Consider the following 23,483-nt stretch of genomic DNA (forward strand, 5'->3'; position numbering starts at 1 on the left):
GGCCGTTCGAGTACGTGAGAGTCCGGTCCGGGCCCCCCCTCCTCGCCTGGATCCAAAGGTATTTGATCTACCAGTAAAATGTGCACACGGGAAACCAGGAGTAAAACATCCTCACAAACTGTACCTGGGGCCGTTAAAGGCCCTATTGACACTTACTTTGCCAAAGCTGGCTCCCTTCTGTTTGAGGAAATAGAGGTTCTCGAGCGCAGAATCTCACAAGAAATAGACTGGGTGAGAAGGTCCTCATTGGGCCCCATGGCCCATGCTAGAACTCCAGAAAATAGATCTGGTCTTCCAAATATCCATAGTATAGACCCGGCAACATGTCCTATTCCAGCCATTAATTTCACCAATCCTGAGGTTACTACTGAGGCCCCGAGTTACCTCGAGGACATGAGCCTTATGGCCCTACCCAACACGCAAATCCCCCAGATTACATCCATAGAGAACACTGAGACACCTAAAGTTGTAGGAACTAACCTAGACAGCAACAGGGGTACCAGGGAAGGGGCTGTTCCTAAAAAGAATCAGGGCCTTCAAAACAAAGTAGATCACAGGACTAAAACTTCGAAATCTAAGCAAGCCAGAGGCAAAAGGGAGAAAGGTGCTTCCTCCGAGCACACTGGGAATACATTAGGACCACCATCTCCCCTCAGAACGAGTAAGTTAACTTCACTACCACAATCCACTAGCAACGCACCATCAGACACTACCTTAGATGACATTACTCTAGAAGATATAGGCACCTTAGTTAGGTCTCTGTTGAGCCCTCTTGAGGCAAGACTTATTAAGATGGAAGCCAGACTAGTTAGCATTGAAAAGGCTACCGTGCAACTCGCCGACTCAAGGAAATCTGTCAATAGTGGGACTAAAATAATTAGAGAGGGATCAGGTTCAAAACTTACCAAAGGCAACTTCCCTCCCACACCAATTACTAATAAATCCCCGCAAATTAATCCCAAACCCCTACAACCTGTACTAATCAACGCTCCGGCACCATTAGTTGTAAATAGGGCCCCCACTCCCATTCAACAATCGGCTACTGCTATCCCTAAATCAACCCTTCCCCCGAAAGACAATAACACCCAGCCTCCGGCCAAAGCTAAGAGTGACCCTCCTACTACTGGAGAGAAACCTGACATTACTTTTAAATCTAAATTCATAAACCTCCCCCCAGAAGTAGCACCTTATACTCTGGTTCTGGTGGGGGTCCCTGAATTAAATTCTACTACATCTGAATCCACCATCTCACTAATAAATAAAGTAATCAATTGGCTCTCCGTAAACAGACCGCTACCGAGAGGTACCACTAGCGATATAACCATGGCTAGGAGGGCAACGTGGGTGGGTTGCACTAAGAAATCCATTGGTGGCGACTGCATTCTGGTCACTTTTAGAGATCCGAATGCAGCCGCATATATCTGTACCCGTGTTGCTGATGGGGATTTTGCGAGTACCATCCAACCATTACCCCTCTCATTCTTTTACCCCTCAAATTTTTACAACCTGGAGGATCACAGGTGGAGGCACCACCAGGAGCTGTTGGAGGGTTGGGAAAGCAGTCGGAGGAAGAACAACAACTATCCGTTATATAGGGAAAGACTAACAGAGCAGTTCCCTACTTATGGGGGCGAGGCCGGCTGGGATACTGTTGTAAGAAGAAGGGGGGGAGGCGGTGGACGGGAGAGGGGAATCACAGGGCCACACAGAATACACTACCCCGCCCATCTATCTACCCATAACCGCTTTAGTAGCCTTGAGATGGTAGACTGACATGCGGTTGATGAGGGGAGCGCAATTCAAATATCCCCCACAAATGGGCTCAAATTTGACCCGGTTGTTGATATTCATCTTTCAGCATCTGGCACAGTTGATCCTGCACATGTCCCAAGCGTCACGCCCTTCTCTCCCCTCCATGATAATAACCCCAAGGGCACGCTCTTCGTCCCCATAAACCTTCGGCGGCCCCACGAGTGCACCACTACCACTTTGGCTCACATGGGCACGGCCTCCACCCAACCACTAGAAATAATAGTGATTTCTTGGAATGTGGCTGGCCTGGCTAGCAAGATAGATTGCACAGAATGGGGTACATATATCAGTTCGAAGGATATAATTTTATTACAAGAAACTTGGGCGCGTGAAGAAATAGCATTTCCGGGTTTTGCCTCCTTCTTCAAAGCAGCTAAATGGGGGGGTAGGGGTAGGCCTTCTGGGGGATTAACTACATGGGTAGCCACGGATTTAGGATGCCAAGCTACTTACCTAGAGACCGCTTCTGATGATTTATTGGCTGTCTCACTCGAGTGGCCGGACTCATCAAAGTTGATAGTAATTAATATCTATTCAAGGCCGGTTCCAATGCATAAAGAATCGGGCACAGTAGATGAGCTAGCCAAGCTCCTAGAAGGAATCCCAAGCGAACTGGCTTGCCTGGTAGGAGGCGATTTCAATGCTCAATATGAACCACTGCCGGGGCTACGTGATGGTCCTTCTCTGGAAGAAGACTCATATTGGCTCATACCTGAGACGGTGGCACCTTCCCCACGGGCTTGGACCCCATTAGCCCTACAGATAACCGCCCTCACCCTCAACCTTGGTCTAAGGGCATGCAACGGTCGCACTAAATCAGACACGCCAAGTATCCATACTTTTAACAAATCCGGCAGCGAATCCAGATTGGACTACATAATGGTCAAACTGTTCATGTGGTCAGCAATAGTGGACTTTAAAGTCACCCCAAGACTAGACAGTGACCACAACTCCCTGGAATTGACCTACTGTCTACCTGGGAGAGAACCAAGAACCAATGGGTTGGATAAAGATAAAACGGGCCTCCTACTTGAAAATAATCGTAGGAAGGTCAAGTGGGAGAAACTGGCCACCAACCCAGAACGAATATCCCGCCTATATGAAAGAATAATTCCATTACTGGAGGATGCATTCCAGCTAGGAATTAGGGTTTTAGACGACGTTACGCGAGGAGAGCTCGCACAAATACATGCAGGCATCCTCACCACCCTAGAGCAGGATCTATTTTCATCTTCAAGGCAAAGGAATGGCCCTAAACCAAAGACATCTTGGTACAATGCTGCTTGCAGGGAAGCCAAGGCCAACTTGCTACTTGCTATAAAGGAACGTTATAACAAAGATGAAATTCGCGCCAGGAGAAGATCCTATAAAATCCTCCTGGAGAATGCAAGGGCAGAATGGGACCACGATTACTGGGAAAATCTCACTAATGCATTAACAACCAGAGATTCCCGTAAATTTTGGCGTGTAGTGGCGAACGGCACGGAGGATTTATCTTCCGCAATAGAGCCCAACATAGCCCCTGCGGTATGGCAGACCCATTTTGAAGCCCTGTACGCAGAGGGTGGGGGTGAACAGAACAGGGATGGTCCCACAATTTCATTCTGCCCGACCGGGGTTGCTTTCACTGAAAAAGAAGTGAGGGATGCCATTAAAGGGTTAGCTGCTGGAAAAGCCCCATGACTCGATGGGGTGCCCGGTGACCTGTTTAAGCAGGAACCCGGGATATGGGCACCCTATCTCACACTAATATTTAATGCCATAGCCGGGGGACTGGAGGTGCCTGATACTTGGAGGGGAGCAGAGGTGGTCCCAAACTTTAAAAAGGGATCCCCCTTGCTCCCTTCCAACTATCGTCCTATCAGTTTAATCGATATATCCCAAAAATTGTTCGGTAGACTGATTCTGAATCGATTGCAGGCCTGGATCGAAGAAATGGAAATCCTGTCCCCTTACCAGGCAGGATTCAGGGAGGGCGTGTCAACCATAGACCAAATCTTCAGGTTAAATCTCCTCTACTGGAGAACAGCCATAATCGAGGGCGGCAGTCTATACACCATCTTTGTAGACTTACGTGCCGCCTTTGATTTGGTTCCCAGAGCGAGGCTATGGAGAGTTATGGAAGAGTTGGACGTACCTACTGACATCCTGACAATCCTGATGAGACTTCACCACAATAACTACGCTCGCGTAAGGTGTGGCAAAGGTGGCAAATTAACCAAAAGGTTCCCCGTTCGCAGAGGCGTGAGACAGGGTTGTGTGCTCGCACCGACCCTGTTCTGCATCTTTGTGAACGGGGTAGTTGCCCACCTAAACAGGATCCATAGCTCGGATGCTCCAAAATTAACCGGCAGCAGGGTGCCTGCAATTATGTTTGCAGATGACACCCTGCTGCTGTCTAAATCCCCTATGGGGATCCAGCGTATCTTGGATGGCTTTCTAGATTTTTGTAATGATCGGGGACTGGAAATCAACCCTCAAAAAACTAAGTTCATGATTCTGAACCCTAAGCCCCAGAATCGTGCCCCACCCAGGCTCGGCACAACACAATTGGAACGTGTGCACAACATTGAATATCTGGGGATTACGTTAAATGAACATCTATCGTGGACGTCTCATCAGGCCAAAGCGACCATCAAACTGGCACAGTTGGCGGGTGGCACTTTGCGCTTGGCAAACAAATCTTTCTATCGTCCACTGACCCCAATTATTCATATATATAAAACCCAAGCAAGGGCGGGTGTCACATATGGGGGTGAAATCTGGGGCCATACTCATGTCCCAAAGTTACAGTCCATCGAAAACAAATTCCTGAGACAGGTCACTGCCCTTCCTCAAAGCACTCCATTACTCCCCCTTAGATTAGACTTGGGAGTAAGACCAATATCAGAGGAGCTAGGTCTTAAACCCCTAACCTTTTGGAGGCGTTTGTGGTGTAGCTTTGATCTTTCAACTTATAGAGAGGAACTTCAGGAATTCTTACAGCTGCGGAACGCCTCGAGGATCCCGTGGCTGACCTACGTCAAGGGTAGGTTCGAGGATCTGGGTTATCCGGAACTATGGACCGATCCTTCCAAATCCTGTGTAAAGATTTCAAAGAAGGCACTCGCAAGAGCATACTACCAATTGATGCTCACAAGAGCAATCAACGAGAGCCGTGAAGGATCCCTGACCCACTTATTCCTGAAAGTAAAAGACTCCTACTGTCTGGAAAGCACTCTTGATGCGATCTCCCCTCTGTTAACGAGGAAATTATTCTTTCAATGGAGATACGGATGCCTTCCTCTAGCTTTTTTCACAGCGTCTTGGTTTCCATGCTCTACCACAGCAACCTGCCCTGTTTGCGCTCATCCGAAAGAAGACGAAGTCCACGCCGTTTTTTTCTGCAAAGGCTACAAGAGGAGCAGGAAACGCTGGCTTGTCCCATTACTCAGGAACTTGGGCTTCAGATCCTTTCAACCAGCCTATAGGGTTTTAAAGTCAGACCTTTCTCCCATTGTCGTTTTTTCAGTTGCGAAATTCTTAACTTTCATGTGGATTACCCGTAGCAGCGTCCTGAAAAGATTTGTATAAATTGACTTTTTGTTAGATTTTAGCACAGTACATCATACTTCCTTTTTTGATGCATTTTAAAATGTCTTAACTCATTGGATCACATCATGTTTAATATCTTTTTAATTGTCTATATTTTGCTATGTATCTTTTATGATCTGTGATCGAAATAAAGATTTCTGAAAAGAAAAAAAAGATTAAAAAAACACAAAAAAGCAAAACAAAACATAAAGAAAATAGTACTCTTTAATCACAAGTATTCTAAATAATACCCCACCACAGTCCTTGACTTACAGCATCAAATTGTACTCTCAGAGGAGAACAATCTTCCAGTGCAAGAAATTAGCCAATGCCCACACCAGAATTGAAGCCAATCCGGTGCAGAACACACAAGCAGAGCCAATCCGCTTCCAGGAGCTTGACCAATAGAAATTATTATACACCAGTCATGTAACACATCCTAAAGCTTGAGCCACTCCTTTCTGATGTCAGACAATTTACACTCCATAGTCTCAGCAAAGGAAAAGGCACACCAGAGCTGAGCTCATCATGAGCAACACCTCAGCACATGGAAAGGTCAACAGAGGTGCGTTGATGCTGATCAATGCAGAAACGCTGTGTACTGTGAGGTGCTGCTGTACAAATGGTTACAGGCACACCGTAGAGCTGTGAACATGCCACGGTTGGTTACAGGTACACCGTACAGCTATGAACGTGCTGTGAGCTGCGCTCAGTGTAAAGACGATAAGATTTACAGAACTTGTGCTCACATGCTCTAACAATGCTCACTGGATTGTTTCTAGAATACAACTTTGACCCTCACGCACCTGTGATGCTGCCTACAACTGTCTCGTGATGAAGTTGGTCTTGCGGTGCGAATGACTGTTGCCACCTTAAGTGAGCAACCGGAGCATGAAAAGAATCTGAAGCTCTGCAGCGATAGCCCAGAGTAAGAAATCATTTAATGCAGTACCTTAATTCAATTTGTCACCATATGCGAGAGTTGAGTCCCTAGAGGTAGTACCATAAACACGATCCTTAAAATGAACACTGGTAGATCTGTGGTTGTTGCAGTCCAGCTCAGTGTACCCGCTCGTCGTCATTGTGAAGTTGATGACACCAACAAAAAGATCAATACAGACATAAGATTTATCAAATATTAAATCATGTACAGAATAACTACCCCAGCCAACCATCCAGGTTAACTGTCTCTCTACAACTCTTCACAGATTCTCACTGTCCCAAAATTCCATTCCTGACATCATAGGGATGTCATCAACATTCCACCCCTTACATTATATGTATGCCATCTCTATATACCACACCATGCTAAAGGAATTATATGTAATATGGAAGTCTCCTTATGGCATGGTATGTTATTTCAGCACCTGCTTTATATTTATTAAACCACAGAGAACCCTTAGGTCAACAGATGATTCAAACAATTCAAAGTGTTTTTTTCTAAGCTTGTAAAAAATACATTGAGTGAGCAGAAGCAGTGATATGGATTAAGCTACCTGCCTTGTCACATTTTATACATGTATTCATCAATTTCAAGAGGGATTTGAAGAAACACTCTCTAACAGTGTTGAAAAAATATTTGGTTGTTAGATCTATTGCAAGTGTCTCCAAAATTTTCTATGATGAGTGCTTCTTCTGGTCAATGAAAATCAGCCCATTCTACTAATTATCAGCATTACTATTACAATAGCAACCCCATCCATTAAGATTGCAATAGTAGCCACTCTGTGCAGGAGTACAATCAGTGACCATGTAATCCTTTTAAAGATGCACCAACAGCAGTGTCATGAAACGTTTTGACATTATGAAATGCCTCTACATGAAATAATAGGTATAGCAGCAAGTGCCCTCTGGCACAAAGGACATATTAACAGAAATATGTATCCCTAGGTACTATCATTTAAATTTCAGCTCTAAAGATATCTGGCAAATACAATCTTGTGCCTTAAAACATCATCATATCCATTGGTGAAAATGCATTTTGTCTATCACATGCACATTTTCATCTTGAGTGGTAAACTTTCAAACCTCTTTCAAAAGACGATCATGTCATTTAAAAAAATATATATGTTCTTTTTTCTCAGAAAAGAAAATTCAGATAGAGAATGGACTGAAACTTGGCCAATCTCCATGCATCTTTCATAGAGTAAGAGAGGAGAGACATGGTCAAATTGCAGGCCTCATAGGCAATCTCCATACATCTTCAATATAGTGTGAGAGTAGGCAGATTGTGATATTGCTGCCCCCACAGGCCACCATAGTGGGTGTTTGTGTGAGAGCATGTGACCCTGCCATTGGTTTAGCTGATTGCCACTCCATGATTTTGGAAATAGGCACCACTGTTAAGATATATTTTTTTTACGTCTCAAAAACTGAAAAATGCCTAGAGGCGATTGTGGCATGTTTAGCAGGATCTGACACTCAAATAACAGGTCAATTTTTAAAATACAAGTTGATTGTTTTTAGGTAGTAAGAATCACATGCAGTTGGTTCTATTATATCTAGACGCCTGAAAATTGCCACAGAAGCTCCTTCCATGTCTGTCGATATCGAAAAAGCTTTAAATAACCTAGACTGGTCTTACCTTTATACAGTAATGGAGAGGATGGGACTGTAACCCAGGTTTTTTACAAGGGTCGGACTTCTCTATACTCATCCCACGGGGGAGTTAAAACAAGTGGGATGTTACTGGATGCCTATCAAATGAACAGAGGAACCGGGTAGGGCTGCCCACTATCCCCGCTACCATTTGCCATAGTGGTGGAACCTTTAGCATGTAGGACATGAGTGGGAACCCACTTCATGGGAGTGACTGGTCACGGAGTTATGCATCATATCGCATTATAGGCAGATGATAAGCTGCTCATCCTAAACAATAAACACTCAGACCCAGGACAGGAAATACAATTGCTTGATAGCTTTGGCAATCTTTGAGGCATGAGAGTAAGCTGGCTGAAAACAAACCTGTACTCGATTCGGCCTTCCGCAGATCCAGCCCCTACTCAACAGGGATTGAGATGGGAACCTACATAATTTAGATGCTTAGGAGTCTGCATATGTAGAACAGTGATTGACCTACTAGAAGGCAATATAGGGCGGGTCACGGCATCACTGAGAATGGCAAGAGCCTTCTGGAAGTCTCTCCTGCTCTCCGTGGCTGGAAGGGTGGTGGTTGCTAAGATGGAGGCACTACCAGGGCTCCCATATTATTTGAATACACTACCAGTAATAGTTCCCAGGTATACATTTTGAGAATTGGATTCGTTGCTTAGTGATTTAATATGGAACAAGGGTAGATGGCGAGTAGCTCTAAATAAATGACAACATCCGGCAACAGAGGATGGGGCTAGCGGCCCCTGACTTCAAAACATACTACCTAGCAGCACCCATGCAATGGGTGACGAGGAGGGTGCATACTTACAGAACAGAGGTTCCAGAGGGAAGCACTGATATGCCACCGCTGCAGTAGCTCATCTGACTATTGCAAGAGACATGTCGTGCTGTGGCAGAGACACACAATTATAGGAAGTTTCCAAATATTGTTGGACTCTCAGTCGGCAAAAAAACAAAATGGTGACCTCCCACTCACTAACATCCCCTTACAGTGGTTATCCACCCTTACTCCAATGAATGCCTGTGGGAAACTGGCTGCATGGGTCGAATGCGACATTGACATATTGATGACCTATACAGTGGGGGAGACATACGACCCTTTGAACAGCTACAGACTGATTTGACATATCAGCGGGGCACTTCCTGCTCCATGGATCAATAGTAGCGTCGAAAAAGCGCCAATGGCCAGGGGGTAACAGAAGATCCCAAACTGCATCAGGGCTGCCATGTCATTTGTACCTCAAAGGGAAACTGTAGGAATATAGAGGGCCTCTACTGAAACCTAAGTACTGGCATGGACTCCCCTTTAACAGCACCTAAGGACAGGTGGGTGACTCCCATGGGTATACCTATCACAGATGGAGACTGGGGGAAGATCCTAGAAAGATCACCAAAAGTGTCCAGGTATGGTAGATTAAGTTACTTAATTTCTACTTTATAAATAGGGCATAGCTCACACCTGGCAGGTTCAATTAATTGTCCCCACTCATCCATGCCAAGTGTTGTAGAGGCGGGAAGATAGGTGCAGAAATGCTCCATGTGGCCTGGGACTGCCCGCAGATGACTAAAAACTGGAGGGAGGTAATGGCACTGGCCAATGACGTGACAGCCCGCAGTCTCTCGGCGAGACCTGTGGTGTCTCTACCCAAGTTATTATTGGAATGGGCAGCTTGGAGACACAGTTGAGGGTATTAGGGAGTGATGTTGTATCACCTTTGACCATCAGTATTGTCCGATGGATGTATACATGTTTCTTGTTTGCTATGAAAATATCAATACATTTTGTTTACAAAAAAGTTGTTTTTTGAATACATTGATGGAACTTGATTGTGTATAAAATGTAGTGTATAACATTAAACCATGTGTTTTATATTTGTAATAATATTAATTATTCATTCAATAAATACTTAATTACTAATTTTCCACTGCCTCCTGTGAAGCGGCCTGTGTTTCAATGTCTCTCTTGTACGTTATCTAGCCAAGGGATTTGCTGCTGGGTTTTGTAGTGTTGCGGCAGTATGTAAGCAACACCATGTGAGATGCCCGAGAGAGAGGGATTTGAAGTATTCCTCTGCTGGCGTTCTATTAACGGTTTGTCCTGATGTCAGCTTTAGGAAGTTAATAAATGTAACCCGCAAAGATGGGTGTGGTCAGTTTGGCGACCCGAGTTACCAGTCACTCTGTGTCCACGTATGAGTATTTAGTGGCCATCCACAACATGACATTGGCTGCATGGTCCCTCTTTCCTGCCTCCTCTGCAGAATGCTACTGAGCGGAAGCTGCCGCGGAACGGCCGCACGCTGCACTCAGGGTCAGCCTGTTGTTTGATTCCTCTCGCTACGGTCACTGCAATCAGCTGACAGCACACCCTCGGCCCATCTGCAGCTTTGAGCTGAGGACCCGCCGAGGCCCCAAGCCCTGTCATCGCCACTTGCTATAAGCAGTCCTGACTTCAGGCCATCCAGCAGGTCCTTCACATCTGCTCCTGATATGGCGCGGAGACCTCTGCTGCTCAGCGGCTACCACACCCATTTTCCCGGGCCTGGAAGACTCTCCACTGTCTGCTTGCTCCCGCAAGCGGTATCCCAGCAAGCCACATAAGCCCTCCAGCTGGTGGTTAGGGCTTACTCAAGTGTAGCCAGCAAGTCCTGGGGCCCTAAGCATGTGCCTGGCTGGTTGATGGATGCCTGAGTGCCCCACAGCAGTGACTAGTGACCAGTGCCTGCGTCCAGTGAGCTGCATCTGTCTGCCCCTAGCTGTGGTCAACCCAGGGTAGTAGTCGCCACAGATACCACAGCCTCCCAGCTCCTGAGTGAGTAACTTTTGGCTCCATATCACCTGCTTCACCCCACCCAGGTTGGCCAGATGTGTTCACTGTAAGCAAGTGAAGTGAGAGCATCTGTCCACTTGAGCCGTTTACTGTCACGGGCCCCAACAACAGAGGCTGCTCAATGGAAGGTGTGGGTGGAGCACCTGGAGACCTATTTTGAGGCCCTAGACATTGCCGATGACAGACAGAGGAGCTTCTTTACCTGGGGGGAGCCAATGTGCACAAGATCTCGAAGCCTGAGGTTGAGGCTGGTCCCCCGTGCAAGTACGCACACAGAAGAATGCCATCACCGCACATTTGAAACATTATGATAACCCTGACTACCAGAGCTTCCTCCTCTGCAAAGGACACGGCAGTGACCTGAGGAGTCCTTAGATGTGTTTTATAGCCACCTGAAAGAACAAGTGAGCACGTGCACACTGCCAGATGAGGAGGATGAAGTAAGAGCACATTTCATGCAGGGATGTGAGTCAGTGAAGTTCCAAGAGCGCATTCTGCAAGAACCGAAGATGTCCATAAGAGACATCCTGACCCTAGGGTGGCCCAAAGAGCTTTCTAAGGTACATACAGCACACATGTACACAGCACAGCCATCTCCCATTAAAGAAGAACCTGTCCATGTGATATGCAAAGAGACCCATAAGCCGCAGTCAGAGTCATCGAAACCGAAAGTGACAAACCAATCCTGCAGATGGTGTGGAGGCTCCTTCCCACACACAGGAGACTGCACAGCAAGTGGGAAGACATGTGCACCTGCAGAAAGGTCAATCACTTCCCTGAAGTATGCCATTCCACCCAGAGATAACTAGTGGGCATAGGCGACATACTGGCAAGCAAATGTGCTGACCTACCCCAGGTGGGACATCGGCCTATACCAGCACTTTTTTATGCCGATGAGGCGGTGTTAATGGCCCACACTCCCATTGCCCTGCAGCATCTAGTTAATGAGTTTGCTCAGTTCATGCAAAACCTTGGGCTAAAAATGAATATCAGCAAAACCTTCGCCATGAAGATCGGAAAGAAGGCCACTCGCTGTCGTGACATCCTTATTGATGGTTCCACAATACAGTTCACAGAGTTATTCTCCTATCTGGGCATTGTCTTCAATCAATCGGGGCATTGGCAAGGGGTGATTAAATCAAGGCGACTCCACTTTATGAAAACAACAATGGCTCTATCAAGTTTTGCTAGACAGCTTGTCTTTAAACATCCGAAGGAAATTATGACAATTTATAAGGCCAAATGTAGATCCACTGCTATGTATGGGGCTGAGCTCTGGGGGCATGGAAAGATTGATATACTACTGCTTGAAGAAAATGTTTTTCTTAGGTCTCTCCTTGCTCTCCCGTAAAGTAGCTCAACCTATGTGTGTCGCTCCGAACTAGGAGCCCCCTACGTAGCAGATTTGATCAGGATCCAGCCAGTGCTATTATGGCACAAAATATGGTCATCTGAACATACAATTCTAAATCGAGCCATAATTGCTGAATGCCAAAAACCCTCACATGCCCTTAACATCCTGTGGCTCAAATATGTGTACAACTTTCTGACAGACTTTGGCCATCCCAAATATTTCAATTTCCCCGAGATTCTGGCCCATATTCAAAGGAAAGCCTTGAAACTAAAATGCATCTCATTGTTGGAGGAAATCAGATTTGCGTCTGAAATCTGTAAACCCACTGTGTTGAGGAATCAAATGTTCTTGACTAGTTCTTATATGACCATATCTAGCCAATGTGTCTAATCCGCGCAGCAGGTTTGTGTTAACCTGTTTTCGGTTGGATATTTTCCACCGTTTAATTCGTTTTCCTACTACTAACAACCGGTCACCTGACCTGGGGAATTGCACATGTGATGATATCTCACCACAGAACACCATGCATATCGTGTTTTTCTGTAAACACTTTTCAGGGTTGAGACAAAAACTCATTAAACCCTTGTTCTTACAGCTGGGTATTACACAATGCCGCCCGGCTTTTATTTATCTGCAAATGCTGCCGAATATTTTTATTTGTGAAGTAATGTCATGATTTTTGCTGGCCGTGATTAACTACAGGAAGCAGTTGTAAACAGTAATTAAGTGATTGTGCAGTGATGACAGTCTTTTTAATATTCTTTTTAATATTCTTGTTTTTATATAAAATAACTTTTTGTACTTTGTCTTAAACTCTTACTTTGGCTATTTTAAACTATTGTCATGGATGTAATGTTGTAGCTTTTAGCTTTTATGATTCACTTTGTGATTTCGAATAAAGCTTATTTTGACTTGACTTGAACTAATAGTCCAGCCAAAGTGCTGCTGACCCCGATCCCGCCACACTAGCAGAGAGCCACATGGATGATGATGAACAAGAGGCAGTCCACGTAATGAAGGCGGTTGACCCACACTGCTCCACACCCCAATTGACCCCCACGTTCCTCATTGTCATTCAAGGCCAGCCTGTCACAGCTCTTGTCGACACTGGGGCATCTATAAATCTTATGGCTGCTGATGTGTAACGCAATCTACCAAACCCCCTTGCCCAATTTACCACCAAGGTCAAGGTGTTTGCATTTGGCAACTGTTCACCTCTACAACTAGAAGAGGTATTTCAAGCGGAGGTTGCCCAGGACCACACCTCTATGAGAGCCAAAGTCTATGTGTCCCTCGAAGGAACAGGACTCCTCCCAAGCTGCCAAAACACCCAGGTCCTAAAGCTAGTGCAGTTTGCTTTCTGTGTTTGCGCCCCTCTTCAACAGCATTGAATGTCTGGAAGGCAATGCTGTCCATCTGCTTATCGATGAGTCGATTGCTCCAATAGGACCCAGGCACCATCGGATAGGCTATCACCTTCACCTCAAAGATCTGAAACTTCTTGAGAAAGCTGGTATCATTGAGGTGACAGGCCCAACCCCGTGGGTCTTTCCCATTGTGGTACTGAAAAAACCTAAGCAACCAGAAGGTGTGTGTATCTGCATCAATATGAGCATGCCCAATCTTGCCATCAACACAAGCGCCATCGGACACCGACCATTGATGATATAATTCTATTTTGGTCGAGGTGGTTCTCCAAGATGGACCTTTGATCTGGCTATCATCAGATACCGCTAGACCCTGACTCTCGCCCCATGGCCACGTTCTCCACACATGTGGGTCTCTAACAGTACTCCCATTTAAACTTCGGCATCTTGAGTGTAGCCGAAATCTTTCAGAACATCATTAAAAAGGTGTTACATGGTCTCCCAGGAGTGTTGAACGTGGCTGATGACATCTTGGTGCATGCCCTAATACTGGACTTCCATTTCACTCTCCTCTGTGTGGTGTACGTAAGGATGAAAATGCACGGTCTAACGCTCCACTGAGAGAAGTGAAAGTACTTGAATAACAAATTCAGTTTCTTCGGCTACCGGTTTGCTGCCTGGGTATAGGTCCAGACTCGGAAAAGGCGAAAGCCATTCGAGACACTCCAGTTCCCACATCTGTGTTAGGTGTCCATAGCTTCCTTGGCATGGTAACCTAATATAGGTGTTTCATGAAGAATTTGTCGGATGTCACAAGCCCACTTCATTAGCTTACCAGGGCCAGTAGCCCATGGGTACGGGGTGAAGAGCAAGAGCAGGCATTCAATAACACAAAGGAAGTGTTGTCGCTGACACAATGCTGGTATACTTTGACTCAAAGAAGGACTTTCAGCTAGTGGTGGATGCTAGCCTCACGGGGCTTGGAGAGGATCTGGCCCAACATCAAGAATATGAGGTGGGCCCCGGATGCGTATCTGAGCCGGATGCTCACACCGGCTGAGCCGGATGCTCACACCGTCTGAGAAAAGATACTCTCAAATAGAGTGAGAGACCATTGAAATTAATTGGGGGTGCCGGCACTTCTACATATGCTTATACCAACACTCTTTTACCGGCTTCATAGATCACAAAACATTGATCTCTTTGTTTTTGGGGTCCTTTTCCCAGCCACCCCCGAGGATTGAGAAATGGATTCTACATTTGAAGAAATTCAACTTCACAGTACCGGCTGGGCACAAGCAACTTTGCAGTCTACTTGTCACGCAATGCCTGCGTTGTGACCCCCTTCTGAAGCAAGGGAAGAACGAAACATTGAAGAGTATGTTCGCTTTGAAGTTGATAGGGTCAAGCCAATCCCCATGCACCTCTCAGACATTGTGGAAGCCACCAAGCATGATGACTGCCCACGAATTGTCATCCAGGCAGTTTTGACAGGAGACTGGTGTCCCCTCCAATGCCCTTCAGCACATCACTCTGGAGAGGCCAAGTCAACACTCCAAGTGTTGCACCGCATTCTAAAAGAACTATCCATCACAGTGAAAGGCTGCCTCGTACAAGGGCCAAAACTAGTCCTCGAACAGCAGTCTGAGACAGCAGACTGTCCACCTAGCTCATCAAGCGCATCAAGGGGAAGTCAAATAAAAAAATAGGCTGCTGAGCAAGGTTTGGTTTTCTGCCCTCGATCAGCGAGTGGAAGAAATAGTCAGAGACTGTCCTGCCTGTCAAGCGACCGGGCAGCCGGACCCTCTGAATCCCCTTATCACTAAAGAAGGACCTACCGCTCCTTGGCAGCGAGTCAGTGCAGATTTTGGGAGTCTCCCTGATGGTTATAATATGCTCACCTTGGTGGATGACTTCTCCTGATATACTGAAGTTGAAATAGTGAGGACTACCTCTGCGTCAGAAGTCATCCCTAAAGTAAAAAAAATGATGGCCATTCATGGTTTGTTGGAGAAATTCCCACTGACAACGGCCCACCTTCCAGCGGTCATGAGTGGGCCAGATATCTACGCTCCAGAAACATAAAACACCACCGTATCACAAAATAATGGTCGCAAGCCAACGGGGAAGTGGAACGTTTTGTGAGGACATTGACAAAAGTCATCCGAATTGCTGTGGCTGAAACCAGGAATATAGAAAGAGCCATCTACAATTTCCTATGTGACTAGTTGGCTATGCCTCAGTCTATCCATGATAGTCCCATGAACAAGTCGTGTTATGGTTTGACTTTAACAGACACCATTCTCTATCATCCCCTGCGGGCCTAACATCCAAATCCCCCGAACTGCTCTGACTCCTGAAGTGCCCGCAACAACGTGTATGCTTAGCACCAACGGCACGCCAAACACACCACTCTCCAGATTGGAGATAGAGTCTTGGTCAAAGATCGACACCCATGTGAAAAGTTCCATCTACCTTTTGTAGCTTCTCCATGGACAATCATAGGCATAAAAGGCACAATGGTAACTGCCTGGAGAGGGGCTGAGACTGTCACCCGGAATGTGTCTCAATTCTAAAGAGCACCTTAGCCACATTATAGCGCAGCATCAGAAGGTTACCCGCTGGACTACATGCACATGATCAGTCCACCCAGCCCAGGTTAGGCCGCTGATAGTAACACGAATAGCAGTCCCAGCTCTGACAGGTCACCCCTGACCCCATTAACTTTGGCACCTCCAGCAGGAATGCCATCTCCAAGACAGCAGAGCCTGAAGGCAATCAGACTCCCGGAGATCAATGAAGCCACCCAAGAGTCTACCAAGAGGAGTAAAAGAGGGTTGTGTCTCCCGAGATCCAACCCCAATCCCTCACAACATTATGCAGACTTTTTGATTGACTGAAAAGTATGAGCCAGTGCTGCCAATTCAGGATTTTGAGGCGTGCCTATGACTGTCTTGCAGTCCTAAATCAGCAAGCCTGCTGACTCTGTGTTATGTATGTTCTGTTTTTGTTTTGTTTAATTGTTTTTCAATTTTATGGTGAATGAGGGATGCAGTGTTCCATCAGTATGCAAGCAATGCCATGAGGGATGCCAGAGGAGGGGGTATGATGTATTTGCGTGTGGGTGTGCTATTAATGTGTTGTCTTGACTTCAGCGTAAGGAAGTTAATAAAAGTAACCCACAAAGACAGGTGTTATCAGTTTTCTGACCACAAGTTACCAGTCACTCTGTGTCCATGTCTGATTATTTAGTGCACCATCCAAAACACCACAGTTCTATCCTAGCATTTGCCATGCATTACAAATAAAGTAGACACAAATAATTAAAAAACATGTTTTTCAACAACTTCTATGTTGGGGGTCTAGTTAACGGTCTGAAATGTAGAATAATGTATTGGAATTCTGGACCACTGATCAGTCAGAGACTGTATTATTACAATATTTTTCCCCTTTAGTGGATAATTGCTTTTGCATCACATTTTCTCACCAAAAGGGTAATATCGTAGTTATTACAATGTCGGCAGAACACGGTGGAACTACAAGAATTTGATTATATAGCTTTCTCTATCAACCCTGTAAATTTATTTGGGGTTTGGTGCAAAATCTGTAAGTAATTCTCTCTAGCAATAATAAGGCAATGTGCAAATAAATGATGAATAACATGTTAATGCAAATTTTCCACATTTATTTCTGCTTTTTTCTACTAGCCTATTGCTGGCAGAAACAATAACCAGAGATTTAATGCATCATTATAAATTGGTCCAATGAAATCTATGCTGCCATTGCATAATCCTAAAGTGTGAACTGCACAAGCCAAATTACCATTGTATTTTATAGTTTTGTGTTTGCTGCCGTGTTCTATAACAACTTTTTATTTGCTTCCTCTCGGTGTGGTAAACCAGATATGACACTCTTTGGCGAGTGTGCCAACTCCATCATCATCACCATCATGGGAATCACCATCTGCTTCTAGAGAAGAGAGAGTGCGGCACCTGCAGAGGCTTGTCCACCTTCTTATTCCAATTGAATCCCTCACATGATTGTATTTCAGTTTCCTCAACCCTTGGCATTCTTGTTTGCTGTTCCTACATTCTTAATACATTTGCAATAAAAGATCTTAAAGAAAGTTACAAAATATCTTGCTTTCTTTCGAATTCCTGTTGACAGGCACAATATTCTGCCAAAAGAAAGCTAGAAACAATATGGATGCTAGATCAGCACTCTCTTAAACTAGAGATTTTGGAATCGCAATCCAGCACACCCAGCAGTCGGTGGTAAGGTCAAAGTGGTAATGCCCAGTGAATCAGTTTACCAACATGTTTCCAACTCTGCTACAGGACACCATTGCCAGTTAAAAACACAGGCATCTCACAGTATTGTTGGCAATGTTTTCCTAGAGCTTCCAGCTGGAGGAAATCACTTGAATAAAAATGCATAAATCACTGGCAGTATCCCTGTTCTCACAAGTTATTTCTGACCTTTATCACAAAAATTCTAGATGCTAAAGTAACAGTATTACCTTCGCTGGGCGTTCCTGCAGTATTTACCCCAAATGGGAAAATGAGGTTTTGTGTTAGACAATTTCACCATCAGAGTTATTTGCCTGATACTGTGATCATTAATATTGGTTTCGTTAATACATCCACTAGAATTACTCAGCCAGACAATATGGCAATAGAATTAGAGTGCCAGTGAACGTACGCAGGAAAATATTTGGGCCAATGTTATATCTATAAAATGTGCATCATATTTAAGGCTATAAGACCGAATTGGAGGAGGTAACCAGAAATGACAACGGAAATATCTTAGAGGAACTCTGACTAGGAGTGTGCACACAACAAGTACGGTGAAATTGGTGTAGCTTGTTCATCCATCTGTGCCCCCTCTAGACCATAGAACGTTTTATCCAGGCCAGTTTATCATCTTCCCCAGCCCTGGAGCATGCAAATGAAATACTCCACAGAGGAGCTGCAGTCAAATACTTCTTTATTCCCACGCATACACTCACACGCTGCGCATTATCTCATACTCAACATTTTAATCTCACCATTACACATCCCTGCCTAATTCCTGTTCAGGGTCAGCCACAGAAGAATGAGGGTCCTAGTGTGTATAATATTAATATGCTACATCTCCCCCTTTGTTAAATAGAAAGTGGTGAACATCACACAAATCACATTTCTTTAATATATCAACACTTGTCGGCTGGACCGGGTAAGCCGAGATGATTAAAATCCACCCTGATCAGACAAGGGTGACATAGGCTCAGGTGCTTGAGCTGGACCTGCTGGAAGAGCTGCTGCACACATGGTTTCGGGACTCAACAAGTGTTGTGGTAGGTTTCTGAAATGTGATGTGTCCCGAATAATGGATTGTTCAGGACAATGTGCTGCTATCATATGTCCCTTGCACGCCACTACCTTTGGAGGATCGGCGGCAAAAGGAGTGTCTGTTTTCTCTTCTCATCTCTGCTTAAGCAGTACCCAGCCTCCTTTGTCAAAGACTGTCTCTCAGGCATGAAGACACCAATCTGCATATGTTTTCCTTTTACCTTTCCAAGTCGCATCCATGTCTCAAACCTTGTCATCTTTCAATGGTCGATCCGGGGTCCATTGTTTTTTTTGTTCTAATTGCTCTCCCAAATAGCAAGGTGATTGCACTATCAACAGTTGTGAAGTGAGGGGTTGATCAAAAGGCCTGCAGGTCCTGGCACAGGGCTTTGTTTAGATCGATTTCCTCTATGGACGCTCATTGAATGATCCTCTTGAGGGTGTCCATGAATCGTTCAACTACAACATTGCCCTGGGGGCCCAGAAGGGTGTACTCTTTTGGTGTTTCACCATGAGTCAGACAAGAAATTATTTGAACTCTTTGCTGTTGAAGGGCGGACTGTTATTAGATTTGAGGATTTTGGGGATGCCCCAAGTTGCAAAGATGAACTCAACTCATTCTTTGACTTTGTCATGGGTTGTCGAAGATAGGTCTTCCATCAAAGGAAAACGTGAGTACTCGTCTATGACTACCATGAAATGAGGTCCATTTCCTAAAGCCCCAGCAAAATGTTATCTGCAACCCTATCCAAACATGGGCAGGAAGGTCAAACATTGTCACTGGATGCTGTGTTACCGTGGGAGACAAACAATTGCAAATTTGACATGCCTTCAGTTGCTTCTGAACTCGCTTATCTAGATGAGGGAACCCCACTTGATCTCTTAAGGCTTTCTTGGTGGCCACAACACCACGGTGTCCTTCATGGGCCAGATCGATGGCCCTCTATCTTAGGCTTCCAGGTATGACAATTATTGAGCCTCGCAGTATTACACCTTCTTCGGTGATTGCTAATCGCTGTAAATTTTTGAAATTTTGGAATTCAACATTTTCAGCAAGGGGCCGGGAACGTCTCCTCCACGATTGCTTGGTAAGAAGTTATTTGATTCTGGTCATTTCTTTATCTGCATTGGTGGCAGCAATGATTTGTTCACAGACAGTCGCTGGTGTGCTGCATCTCACAATAAAGTTGAGCTAGGCTTCAGCTGTCTTGGATGTTGAACTGTGATAACGTAGGTCCTCTTCCCCTTTTAACTAAGTTTGTTTTTGCTAGCTCTTGGCACTTTACCACTGCTAACCAGTGCTAAAGTGCATGTGCGTTGTACTCTAAACATGGTAACATTGGCTTATCTCCAATTGGCATGTTTAATTTACCTCCAAGTCCATAGTAAAGTGCAAAATATGTGCCCAGGGCCAGTAAATTAAATGCTACTAGTGGGCCTGCAACACCTATTGTGTCATCCACTTCAGTAGCCCTGTAAACAGGTCTCAGGCCTGCCACTGCAGAGCCTGTGTGTGCAGTTTTAAACCGTCATTTTGACCTGGCACGTTAACCTACTTGCCAGGCCCAAACCTTGCTTTTAATACAAGTACGTCACCACTAAGGTCTAGGCAGTCCTAAGGGCAGGGTGCAGTGTATTTAAAAGGAAGGACATGTAATTTTAACTTTTACATGTCCTGGTAGTGAAATACTCTTAAAGTCATTTTTCACTACTGCAAGGCGCATCTCTCCCATAGGTAATCATTAGGTTTACCTTGTTACATTTTATAAGTGCTATTTCCAAATGGTGAAGATGGACATTTGAAGTTTAGTGTTTCCGGACTCACAATTTAAAATGCCAACTAATGGTGAAGTTGGATTTTAAGTTGCAAGGCTGACAATGTCACTTTTAGAATGTAGGCATTTTCTTACTTAAACTATTCTGTGCCAATGTCACTTTTAGAATGTAGGCATTTTCTTACTTAAACTATTCTGTGCCTTTGCCTGTCTCTGAATACACATCTGAAGTGGGTGACAGCTGGACCATGTGCATTCCCTCTATACAGTCACACACAAAGGGAGCTAAGGTGTGCACCCTGCCCTTTGGGCATGTAGGACCTACCTTTGGGGTGACCTGTAAGCATTAAAAAGGAAGATTTAAGCCTGGGAAAAGGTTTGTTTTGCCAGGTTGAAATGGCAATTTAAAACTGTACACCCAATCTGCAGCGGCAGGCCTGGAGACATACTTTGCATTGTCAACTTAGTGGTGGCACAATACGTGCTGCAGTTCATTACGGGCATTGAACTTACAGGTACTCTTTGTGCCATATACCAAGGACTTATAGGTAAGTTAAATATGTCAATTAGGATCATAGCGAATTTCAACATGTTTTTGGAGTCAGGGCACGTGCACTGGGACCTGGTTAACAGGGTCCCAGTGCACAGAGTAAAAAAAACTGCAGTGTCAGTCCTCAACATAGGGTGATTATGCAAAAAGTGGCATTTCCCTACAGAATACAAAATAAACAAACAGAGGGGCATATTTACAAGCCCCTATCGCCACCCCAACGTCACTTTTCAGGACGTTGTAGCTGTAATAGTGGCTTTGCCTTATTCACAAGGCAGCGTTCAGCCCGTTAACGTGGCTTAACGCATCCTTTTGAATAAGGCCCCCTTTCACTCTATACTTAGCGTGAAAGGATTGGGCAATAGGTGTTGCGGTGTGCGTTCCACTGCAACACCTATTGATTTTGACGTTGCCCCAAATTTAGAAAGGCTGCTTAAATATGGGGCAGCACCAGCGTTAAGACCCGGGAAAACATGATCTTAAACAGGCGAAAAGAGGAGAATTGTTTCATTTCTCCTCGTTTTTGCTGTTTCTATGTGTGGGTGTTGTGCAGCACACATAGAAACAGCAAAAGGCCATTGATTGTTTATGTTAAGGAATGTGACCCTTCCTGCACATAAACAATCAATAAAAAAATTACGTTTTGCAACTTCTGTGCGCTGCATTAAGCAGCACACATAGAAGTTATAAAACGCCATTTAAAGATTGTTTATGTGCAGGAAGGGAGACCTATGGTACAAGGGTGCTTGCATTGGCACTAGGCTGATCAATTTTGCGCCAGCGCAGGGGGAAATGCAGGGCTGCACCATATTGTTGTAAATATGGTGCAGCCCTGCATTTCAGAAGTGGCAGAGAGCAGCGTTAAGCCAAGGACGCTAATGCCCTTAGCCACCACTTCATAATAAATATACTCCAGACCACTCTAATAGTTCTTGAGCTTAAGTTTGAGGATACAAATTAAAAATAATAATATTGATTGGATGAGGAAGGTTATTTTCAACTGTACACTTCAGCTCCGTGGGCCCAACCTTGGATCTTTGAACCCGAAGGCTATCAGTGAATATTTTCTCTTGCAGCCACGACTACACTGTTAACTTCTGTCTCTACACCCAGTAAAAAACTTATCATAGCCCTAAAGGGGAACAGGGTTAGCATCCTCTTATTAACTTGGTTTATGTGGCGGTAGGGGTGGGGAACATAGATGCCCCCGACTTAAATATGAAGAAAAATGTTTTTATCAAGGGGTCACAATCCCTCTAGCTTGACTCGCAAACCCAAAATCCTTTCACCCCAGGAACCATGAAGCCCAAAAAATTGAAACAAAATCATGAAAGCGGGGCCAGGCATTATTTTTCTGGCAGGGGGGTGCAGGGCCTGGGCTGCAGAGTGGTGATTGGCTGCCCATGGAGTTCAGTTTTCGGGTCCTCTGTTATACGCACTGGGGGCCTTATTTACAAGCCCCTTGTGCCACCCCTACGTCACTTTTCCCATGTTAAGAATGACACAAAAGTGGCGCAAGCGGCTTGTAAATATGCCCGAGTATTTAGCGCCACACCTATGTACAAGCTCAGTAGTTATCCTGTGCCGCAACCGTGCTTCCATTATGTTATCACCCGATCTAGGGACACAAACCTATGATACCCAGAAATTGAGAGGAAAAACACCAGCCCAATTGTTAACTCCGCCCACATATCTCACCGTTAATTACCAGGTATCTCTGAATGATGACCTTAATTACACTAGATTTATTTTTGTGTACCTTCCTTGACGTTAAAATGTTCAAAATATGTGCTGCACCAGAAGGCTGCATTATCTAACACATGGGTGGGTAGAGAAACGGGTCTGCACGAGGCCTTTGTTTGTGGGTGTGAGGGCGATCCACTTGCATTTGTCTTGAAACCAGTGTTATGACGTTAAAAATAGAGGGGCATATCATCAAGGACCGGCGATAATTATCGCTAAGCGCACTTAACGCTAGGATAATCATCACCGGGTAACGTGGAATTTTATCGCTGAGATAGCGTGCTATTAGCAACGCTTATCTCAAAAGCGATAACATTCCAAGCGCTATCTGCCAATTGTGAGATTATCTCTGGAAATCCAGCGATAATCTCACAAAGTTTGGCGATAGCTTGATGATATGGCAAGGCATACTTAGCCACGATATCCACCTTACATAGGATATCATGGCTAAGTCAGTCCTGAAGCAGGCGTAAGGAAAGTACTTTGCTTGTCGCTCTGCAAGTTAGCGTGCCGATTGATAATTGGAGAAATGTCGC

The 23,483-nt window shown here is 45.0% G+C and overlaps 1 protein-coding gene across 1 annotated transcript in view; it reads left to right on the top strand.

Annotated features, from left to right (window-relative positions):
- Window positions 1-17,684, top strand: part of LOC146784396 (gastrokine-1-like) — an 83,726-nt gene extending 66,042 nt beyond the window's left edge. Inside the window, exon 6 of the mRNA XM_085636329.1 lies at window positions 17,452-17,684. Coding sequence (XP_085492455.1) covers window positions 17,452-17,522 — 71 coding nt within the window. The 3' untranslated portion in view covers window positions 17,523-17,684. The remainder of the gene's footprint in view (window positions 1-17,451) is intronic.
- The last annotated feature ends 5,799 nt before the right edge of the window (window positions 17,685-23,483 follow it).

This window comes from Triturus cristatus, chromosome 11 (genome assembly GCF_964204655.1).
Source record: "Triturus cristatus chromosome 11, aTriCri1.1, whole genome shotgun sequence".
NCBI classification, from domain to species: domain Eukaryota; kingdom Metazoa; phylum Chordata; class Amphibia; order Caudata; family Salamandridae; genus Triturus; species Triturus cristatus.